Here is a 10,700-nt window from a genome sequence, read left to right as displayed (position 1 = left end):
ATGGTGCCCATATGTATTGGGTAAAGCATTGCTAGAAGAATTAATATTAAAATGTATTTTAATTGGCCATAAAATTGACTTTATCCATAAGGCGGCCTTTCCCCCACTCTATTCATTATATTTGGCCAAATGGTGATGGTTAATATTCAACACATGAGAATATCAAAATGTTACTTACTGTATGCTGCCACCTGTAGGTAACGCACGCACGCACACACGCACACAAAGTGTGAATCCCTACCATCTTTCAAAACTAGAACTGTCCCCAGTAAAAAAGTCATAATTACTCATGTCCATGCCACATGTTAAATGAAGACCCCACAAACCCCAAAATGAAGATATAATATGTAATAATGTAAACAATGTGCTAAAAATAACTTTTATTCAATTTATTCAAGTGAAGAATAAATCCAGAGACATCAAACACAAAAATACTTTTCAAAGAAAATAAAAAAATGTCAATGGCTAACAATAACAAATATTATTTAAAAGTGCCTCCTTTTTTCATAGCTTTGGTCATCAAACAAATGTACTGTTCAGTTTATTTGCTTCTAATGGAATGAATGAAGTGCTGGAATGAGACATCAAGTCAGTCCAAGATGTTTGTCTATAGAAGATTATATGAAATATATCTTTGCTGTCAGGCAAAAACCTTCTATCTCCATATTTCATCTTTTTGTTTTAAAAATAAGTAAATGAATGCCCTATTTTATAGTTTGTCCTGTGACAGTGTTGTGCAACAGTTGCGGAAATAGCCAATTGGCAAGCTCACAACGTCTGTCTGTGGGTTTTAATAAACCAATGAAAAGTATTAACAAGAGCTTGTGACTAAATAACTACATTGGATCTATTGATACAAAGGATATTTTTGTTCTCCATTTCCTGAAAACTAAAGGTTTTGGACATACAAGGTTTCCACCGCCGACAGTGACAATATTATAACATACTAATCTTTGTTAGAAGGTGAAAAGGAAGGTTATATTTATAGGCATTTATTCTTAACAACAAGGGGAATATTCTAGAATACTAAACCCAGGTGATTTTCACCCGGGCAATTCTGTTCATGTGATTTTCATAATTGTTGCTGATGTCTGCAGTGGGTGTGGGTAGCTTCATGATGCTCAGTGACATATAGAAGGTATACATGCCTGTTTTTCTTTTTCTTTTTTACCCCCAACTGGACCATTCTCATGTCCCCATGATCTATTTTTAATTTTCTTTGTGAAATTTCATGTAGAAATATTAAAGTAGTTTGAGTACCTGAAATTGCCATGTATTGCTGTACTTTTGTATGTTTTTTATGGAATATATTGCATCAGGTAAAATATACCCGGGTTTAGTGATGGTTTGACAAAAGTTGGGTTTAGTGTTCTAGGGTTAAATACCCTTTATATCACATTTACCGTACTTTGTCTCTGTAGTGTGTGTGTGTGTGTGTGTGTGTGTGTGTGTGTGTGTGTGTGTTGTGTGCGTGCGACGTGCGTGCGTACATGCACACGCTATGCAGAGGAAACATGAGATATTGAAAAATAATAATAAATGTTAGACTTAATATGGCTCATTCTGACTTGTTAACTCAGTCATCGTCAATATAACCTCAGTAAAATAATTATCTTCCTGCAGTCTTATCATATAAATATCAAATCTTCTAAGGATTCATTCACGTGTCAATAACTTAGTTTAATAAGTAATAAGTAATAAGTAAAATAATATATAATTCAACTAATCATAATAAGCTCATAACTTTCCTCTTAATTATTTGTAGCCAGATTGTGTGGAGAGACGTCTAAATAAAAATCTAGTTGAATAGAATAGGGAGCACATATAATACTGCACAGGTGAAGTATCACATACCGTAGCTTTATGTTCTTTATAATCATAATATTGCATATGATCTCTGAAAACAACATGAAAGCAATGAATACAAAATCTATACATTAATGGGCTCTATCTATGCACACACCATTTTGGAAAGAACTTGGGCCCCTTCCCTACTTCCTTCACAGGTGTTACCGCTGCTACTAATGAAGGCTCTGTTCCATCCTGGTTGGACCCATAAGGGTCCATTTGGTTCCATTTGTACAGTCCCAGAGTTATGGGGGTCCTTGAAATTAAAATGTTTGAGAACCACTGCACACTAAATGGAACAGAGCCTTAATTAGTAACATCTGTAACACCTGTGAAGGAAGTAGGGAAGTGGCCCGGAAGTAGGTTGTGTGCATATAACCTTAGAGTATATATGAATCTTATACTCTAAGCATATAACCCATTCACAAGCAAACATTTAACAGATCCATTACAGGCTTGTATGGAAGTCCTTCATTTTAATCACCAGCCTGTACTTTTTCAGTCCACTAGGTGGAGCTGACATTCTGAGAATATAAATGTACTGTAGGCCAGCCCAAAGTTTGTCAAGACACACAAGGCACATCATTTAAGAAAATAAAATGTGAGGAACACTGAGTCTTTCTTATGACAATTTACTCTGCATACTGTAGGTACCAAGAAGAAATTCTCTCTTTTCTGATTGTTTTGTTTGAGTATGACTGTAGCCTACTCTGGTTCTGCTGTGAGCAGGTACAGACAGTAAAAGCACAGTAGAGATGGCAGTAGAGATATCATGGTGGCTGGATATGTTTAGTTCAGTGTTCCAATAAAGCACTGTGCTGATCCAGGCACTCTCAACGTGAACAGAACCATATCTGTCTCCTCAAGAGTAATGCCAAATCAATTAGGTATCGTGAGCTCTTAATTGACATCATGAAAAGTCCTCAGCATCATTTGATTATCAATGCTTAATCATCGGCCATCATGATGCTAATGGTTTCACTATGCATCATGTCTTCTTGGGGCTTGGGTTTTGTTGTTTTTGTTTATGAAGGTGAGCCTCAATCTCATGTCTAAAGAAGAGCATTCCCAGCTGGCCGTGGGAGGCCTCGTTCATGGCTTTGGACTGCATGCACATGCGATACTGCTCTGGAGGGAGCTCGTCGGCACAGCGCTTCTCGTGCCACAGGTGGAACAGGCCCCTCGACGGCGCGCGGACTACCAGCAGGTTGCTATGGAGATACTTTCTGTAAAGATGGACGTCTTCACCACCCCAGCCTTTAATGTCCACGTCAAATCCTCCTGCAGACAGTGGGGCACATTTAAGTTGGAATGGTGAAATTAGAATTACACAGTCAGTATAACAGGTTAAATCCTGGTGAAAGAAAAAGGTGAATAACATACTGCAAGAATATACAAAACCATATGATGTTTGTTTGCGCTTCACTTCTAGGGCTGCAACTATCAATAATTTTGCTTTTGATTATTCTATTGATTACTTAGGCTATTCGATTCATTGAATGAGCGCTTAGGCTTAGACTAATGACATTGATTGATTGATTGATTGATTGATTGATTGATTGATTGATTTATTAACAGTTTGCAGAATTACAGTACATTTCAAGTACAACTCAATACAAAAACTGTTAACTGTGAGTGGACGACACTCACAAAAGCATTACACTTGTTTACAATAGGGCCCACCATTTTCAATTCATCAAACATTTACATTTAGAGACGTACGAATATACACTATAGAAGTGTAGGAAATCATCATAGAGAAGGTAAAAAGGTAAAAAAAACATATACAGTGAGGGGGAAAGGGGTGGGTGGGCGATTCAGATTTTACAGGGGCCAGTTTCGAATTGCAGCCGTCTGTAGGTGGCCTTTGAGAGCAGTTTTGAAGGAGTCAAGGGATTCGCATGTCTTAATGACTGTGGTGGCATAGGAGCAAAATTAATTTAGTCCCTTGTTTGTGCCGAATCTGGGTTGCACATGGTTTGTTGAACTCCCTCTGGTGTTGTGGGTGTGGACATAATGACTTACACATCGTTGTGTCACGCAAACAGCAAAAATACATAATCTACAAGCTCTCAACACATTTCTTTATAATGATTTAAATCATATAATTTAATTTACTGTCAGCTACTTCTATAACATTCTGCTGTCCAATCACAACATGTTTTCTAACTGCACAGCTTGCTTGGCTATGTCAGAAAACAGGAATGATAAGAGAAACATGGTGTAGCTATAGACATGTTTTAACCTGCATTCTTAGAGCAGTCAACATCACATATCAGTTCCACTCCATCTAGTTAGTGTATTTACCCCTTTAGCCTGGAAGTCATGCTTTACTTCGTTTCTATTTCATGCTTTATCTACAGTTGGTGAACTTGGTGCTCCTAAACCCACAGGACAGGGCAAGCACAGACTGAGAACATGTTGGGGTTTTCTATACATACAGTATAGCATCATTTGTTGTTGTGCTATCCTACTATCCCTATCCTACTCTCCAAGTATATCTGACTATAAAATGACTAACCCTGTCCTTCATCCATTTTCTCCTCAGTGGGTGCATTTTTGAGAACTCTAACTGTGGGTGGAAATGCCCTCATCCATTTTTCTTTTCTTCTTTTTGACCAAGAAAAATCAAATTTGACACAGGCAACATTGTCCATTTGCATTATGTAGGGAACTTTTCCCAAGTTTATGCTGTTTATTAGCATTTCTGTGAACTCTCACTCGATTAAGACTGCAGTGGGTGGAGATAGGGGAGTGACTTATGGGAGACACACACACGCACGCACGCACGCACGCACGCACGGTCGCACGCACGCACGCACGCACGCACGCACGCACGCACGCACGCACGCACGCACGCACGCACGCACGCACGCACGCACGCACGCACGCACACACACACACACACACACACACACACACACACACACACACACACACACACACACACACACACACACACACACACACACACACACACACACACACACACACACACACACACACACACACACACACACAAACACTCACTCACCACCACTGCTGCTATTTTTCAGCCCTGTTTCCATCTCTATATTTCCTCTTACAGTATTTGCTATCTGAGAGTGGAAGTACTGTAGAAGCAGATTGCATTGTCAGTCAGGCCATATAATTATTCACAAGTGGCAGCGGAGAACGCCCTCGCTGGCTTCATGGCACAAAGTTACAGTATAAACTAAAGGATTTGGATTAAAATGCAGCAGACCCAGCCAGCAAGGCTGGGCTACACATAGCTTATAGTTAAATATACTTGATGCACCAACGTGTGCTTGTGTGTGATCAATAAAGCACAGCAGCTTTCATTACAAAACAGTTTCATCAATTGTGCCACCAGCAATATAACACTCGGCATGCTATAGTGACATAACGACCAATGGGCTGACGGGGACTTTTATACAGTTACGTGGGTGTTATGTAAGCTGTATATTAGCATTTTCAACACAGGCTATGGGGAGATCTGTAGTGGCAGTTGTGGTCCCAAGTCTCAAGTCTGCACATAATGTTGAAAAAAGTGTACACTCTCAGAGTTAAATTAGCTCTGAGGATTGGGGTTGCCAACTTGCCAGAGATAAAAGTGTTCTAAAACTTAAATGAAAAGGGTTGAGAAGCATAGGACTAGTATAGTTATAGTTCACCTATGTTGATGAAGTCCGTTTTGTATTGGCAGGTCATGCCAAAACCAAAGTCCCTCCAGAACCCTGTGTCTTTCTTAATCACCTGAGGCAAAAAGAAACATGTGAATGTATTAACAAATACTGGACTTCTCTCCTTACAGTAAAATGTAAAAAAGAAAAGCTGCATGAAATCTCACCAGTTGCTGTTCCACAGGTGGGATGCGGTCGTGGTTTCCGTAGATTAGTGATGGGTTGTACTGGCTGAACAACACCGGGTAGAAAACCTTTTTACCTGAGAGACAGAGAGACATGGCGGTCAGACCACTGTGTGTGTGTGTGTGTGTGTGTGTGTGTGTGTGTGTGTGTGTGTGTGTGTGTGTGTGTGTGTGTGTGTGTGTGTGTGTGTGTGTGTGTGTGTGTGTGTGTGTGTGTGTGTGTGTGTGTGTGTGTGACTGACTGACTGTGTGTGTGTGTGTGTGTGTGTGTGTGTGTGTGTGTGTGTGTGTGTGTGTGTGTGTGTGTGTGTGTGGATGTAGTGCATACAAAAACTTGTATATTGCTCGCCACGACTGGATTGTTGACCTAGTGTCTGATGCAGTTCGAAAGCATGTGCCATCTAGTGCAGCAATGTATAAACATTCAAGAGTGTTGCCAGATTGGTTTAGCTGTGCATGCGATGTCTTAACTAACATTCCCAATACACCTGATGTTGTCTTTGTTGACACCAGTCACAAGGGGTCCTGATTCTGGAGGTGGGCTGTGTCTTTGATTTGTACATGGACCAGGCATTCCAAGATAAATATTCTAAGCATCAACCATTACGTGGAAGTATAACAAACTTCGGGTATCGCTGTAGATTTGCCATACTGATATTTGGAAGCCTGGGTCATGTGCATAAACTGACCATGAGTGGTCTAAGAATAGCTGGCATAACAAAAAGCAAAGCCAAACAACTTGCCAAATACTGTTCTGTTTCGGCTGTTATAGGCAGTTTGTCTGTGTGGAGAAGGAGGTGCCATGTGTATCCTTAAGTGAACATGAACTGTCAACCCTGTTATATTAGTTTCCTTGTAAAATTAATTGTAATTTGTGTGTGTGTGTGTGTGTGTGTGTGTGTGTGTGTGTGTGTGTGTGTGTGTGTGTGTGTGTGTGCGTGGCGTGCGTGCGTGCGTGCACACCAGGTTGTGCGTTGAGGCGACACGTGTTGAGGAAGTCTGCAGTGAAGTAGATGTCCACATCACAGAAGAACAGCAGCACGTTGCCTCCCTTCCATGCTCTGGCTCCCAAATCGAGACCACGTCCGCGGGAGAACTCTTCGTCCAACTGAAGTAAAGTGTAGTTCTTAAAGTTCACCTCCCTGAAGAGACAGATGGAAAGAATTATTATTATTTTTAAGCATATCTAACTAATCATTTTAGTAGTGAACGCAAAATGACCATAGGGTGCCAAAATTGAGGACGGAAATTGGCTATGTGATTGGCTGTAAGATCTGCCATCATTCTGCGCTGTAATTGGCTGAGCGCATAGCGCATGTGTCAGGAGTTGCTAGTTCAGTTACAAAGATCTCCCTCCCAACCTGGCTTCCCTCCCACAAATACGGCTAATTGTGTTTGTATGATATATTCCTCATATTTCATCCTAGTCTTTTTCAACTCTCCAAACATGACCCATATTAGAGTATGTCAACATCTACCCAATTTGGCACTGACGTTACATAAAAGCAGAAGCTCCACATTCTTCACTCTAACTTAATCTTGATTCACAATCAAGAACTTCCTGCTGCAATCATTTATAGCCTGTTGGGTGGAAACCTCACGCACGCACACACACACACAGAAAGAGAGACGCTCCCACTTGCATCAAAGCCAGCAGTTACATCACACAGCAGTTACACATTCACACAGAGGTAGAACTACTGGTTTCCCCTCACTGACCCTGAACTAAGGATCAGGTACATTACAGCAAGACACTCTACAGTAAGGATCCGGTACATTACAGCATGACACTCTACAGTAAGTCTTCTGGGATGAAGAGAGAGAGAGAGAGAGAGAGAGAGAGAGAGAGAGAGAGAGAGAGAGAGAGAGAGAGAGGTGGGGTGGGGTGGGGTGGGGTGGATATTAACAGATAACAAAAAGAGTAAAGACATGTTTATAATTTGTAATTTATACAAGTAAGACGCGCAAACGCGGGAAGCGAACGCAGCTCGTGTGTGTGTGTGTGTGTGTGTGTGTGTGTGTGCTACAGCTGCGCCCTGTGTGTGTGTGTGTGTGCTACAGCTGCGCCCTCTGGTGGCGGGCGGGTGGTGTAACAGCGGGACAGACAGACACACAGACACACACACACACACACACAGACATTCAGCCCTTGCTGTCATAGTAAGTGGCTCACTGCGTTCGCAATTACACTATATCAGACTGGTGTGTAGACCAGACTATACCAGACTACAGATAATCGTGACACATTTCAGGATGTGTGTGTGTGTGTGTGTGTGTGTGTGTGTGTGTGTGTGTGTGTGTGTGTGTGTGTGTGTGTGTGTGTGTGTGTGTGTGTGTGTGTGTGTGTGTGGTGCATGTGGTGCGTGCGTGCGTGTGCAGAAAATATGTCTTGTTTTGTGTAGTTAAACCATGGTCATTCATCTGTTGACAAGATTTGATTATAGGGGGAGCTGTGGGGGAAAGCATGTTGGAAATAGTTACAGGAAGTGAGGTACCAGGAACATCTAGGTACCAGAAGAGGTATCAGATATCAGGTATCAGGTATCAGAAAGCGTGTTTGGGGCTGGTTAGTCAAATAGAATCTTTTAAGTTTTGAGGCCAATACTAAACCAAAATTAAAAATGGATAAACCATAGAGTAGTGGGGCTTTCTGAGGGTTTAACTCTGAATCCCTTCAGAGCTTTTGGACAAAGGAGAACCTGCTGTGGCCTCGTGACTTGAAGGTTGGGTGAGGAATATACTTTTTTCCCTTTTAGAGCAATGCATAGCCTTTTTATTCGATGATTTTATGGATTACTTGATTTTAGGAAAATAAAGGATCTACAATGTTACTTTTGGGATTACCTTTTTGATAGTTGCCTCATTGGAGACATCGAAAGGAACTTTACGTTGCGGAGATTGAACATTTTCACTTGTACTTTTAAATCTTGTTGTTCAATTGAATTGAATTATTATTTTTGGTTGATCAAGTTTAAATCGGATAAAAAAAATATGGCAATTTAACTTCAAAAGCAACAGTTTTGTGTTTTCCTTTGGGTCTGCAAGAATTATTGATGCAGGTGCAGGACCTTTATTTATTTTACTTTAATATAAACTCAGATGTACAATTTTATGGTTCTGATTATTGAGAGTGTTTGTCACTTATGACAAAGACATGAGTAGAATGTTTGTATTGCCATGTCTCATTGTCTGCCAAGACTGCCATCCTCTAGTCTAAAACATCTGTAGATGAGAATGATATAAAGCCTTGTTTTTCTACTCTTAACCACCTTAAATAGCCACAGGACAATAGACACAGGCATCTGTGTGCTTGTTCCCCAAGAATTAGTGGGCTGAAAAGTATTTATCCTTCTGTATAACGACCCCCATGGGCCAGCCTGGCAAAATACAGTTTTTCAGCTTCCAAGAATAGCTGGTGACGCTGGTGATTTTGGAGACTAAATGGGAACAGTTGAAGCACTTATAACTGTGTGTGTGTGTGTGTGTGTGTGTGTGTGTGTGTGTGTGTGTGTGTGTGTGTGTGTGTGTGTGTGTGTGTGCCATGTAGCTGTAGAAAAATACTTGCATGCTTTAGCAGAGACACGTACTATAGCAGCATTTATACTAAAACAGCTAGTAAGCACAAATAGTAGTGACAAATGTGCAAGATACCGTATCCATTTCCCTGTATTTTCATACTATAGTGCTGATAACATTCAACATGTACATTGTTTAATGTTGCGTTGCGTTGCTGATGGAGGGGAAAGGAACTGGTTGGAATAACGTGTTCCTTCCACGCACTACGTCCAACCAGGGAAACTCCCCCTTGTCAGGTGTAAAGGAGCAACTTGGACACTCAGGCATGAAGGAAGCATGAGTTCAAGTCCGTTGCTCTCCCCTTGTCCCCCATATATGGGGACTAGGTTGGTGGAGGGTGTGTAGCCCAGGATCACATTAGATTATTGACACAGGGGTGAAAAATGGGTTACAAAATCGTGGGATAAAATATATATATATTAAAAAAATAAAATAATGCGTTGCTAAAAAACACCTGGACAACACTCCACATGTCCCAAACTCTTCTCCCTTCTGGCTCTAAAACTATGGAATGGACTTCCCATTGCAATCAGGACTCACTGTAGTCTGAACACCCACCTCTTGAGTCATCTTATGCCCGTAGCACTTGCCCTAGCCTTGATGACCTTACAGGCGTACAGTATGCAAAGGCTCAACTTATGTAGACATAGCACTCTATAGTGTATAGACATAGGTTCATTATATATAGATATCCCACTCTTTGGTTCTTAGCGTACGCATGATTCTTGATGACATTTTTTTCAAAATTGTATTTGTTTTCAAAATCAATCTAGGTTCAGTACAAAGCAGCATCAACATTACAACCTTACAGACCAAGAAACATAACAAGAGTTAAAATGATTTTTTTTTTAAATAATAATTTAAAAAAATATAACAGCAAGGAAATTAATGTTCATTTAAGGTTCATATACATCCAGAATTCATCCCATGTCTCTTTCATTTTGCTTTCTGCATCTACCCTGCCCAACATATATTCATATGATGTTATTTTGATCATTTCTTCATTCCATTCTTTAAGGCCCATGTGTTCTGGGGACTTTCCAAAGACGCAACAGTATTCTGACAGCAGTAACAAGTCCAACCTTTATAATAGTGAAATCATTTTTAGATATGCCAGGGACAGCAGTTCTGTCCCTGATAGACAGAGCCGCGGATCCCTGGGCAACGTCATCCCACCCATTTCTCAAGGAATTCCATTACCCTACACCAGAAAGGGTATACTATGCGACAGTCCAAAATCATGATGACAATTTCTTTATGTATTTGATGTATTACCATGTTTTGTTTGTTTGTGCCTTCTGTAAATCGCTCTAGATTAAGAGCGTCTGCTAATCTGCCTAAATTGTAAGAAGACTACGGTTTCCAGTGCCAATTAACCCACATTATTGTTATTCTCTGGCAGTGATTC

At 40.6% G+C, this 10,700-nt stretch overlaps 1 protein-coding gene across 1 annotated transcript in view; it reads right to left on the bottom strand.

The window, feature by feature from the left end:
- Positions 1-363: 363 nt before the first annotated feature.
- Positions 364-10,700, bottom strand: part of csgalnact1a (chondroitin sulfate N-acetylgalactosaminyltransferase 1a) — a 41,927-nt gene continuing 31,590 nt past the window's right edge. Inside the window, exons 5-8 of the mRNA XM_083794232.1 lie at positions 6,680-6,858; positions 5,699-5,793; positions 5,523-5,604; positions 364-3,129 (exon numbers count right to left, since the gene is read on the bottom strand). Of these exons, the coding sequence (XP_083650358.1) occupies positions 2,837-3,129; positions 5,523-5,604; positions 5,699-5,793; positions 6,680-6,858 (649 nt within the window). The 3' untranslated portion in view covers positions 364-2,836. The remainder of the gene's footprint in view (positions 3,130-5,522; positions 5,605-5,698; positions 5,794-6,679; positions 6,859-10,700) is intronic.

Source organism: Protomyctophum parallelum, assembly GCF_964188405.1.
Source record: "Protomyctophum parallelum genome assembly, chromosome: 21".
Lineage (NCBI taxonomy): Eukaryota > Metazoa > Chordata > Actinopteri > Myctophiformes > Myctophidae > Protomyctophum > Protomyctophum parallelum.
The sequence above is the reverse complement of the archived record's forward strand: the minus strand, read 5'-3'. Positions and strand labels throughout refer to the sequence as shown.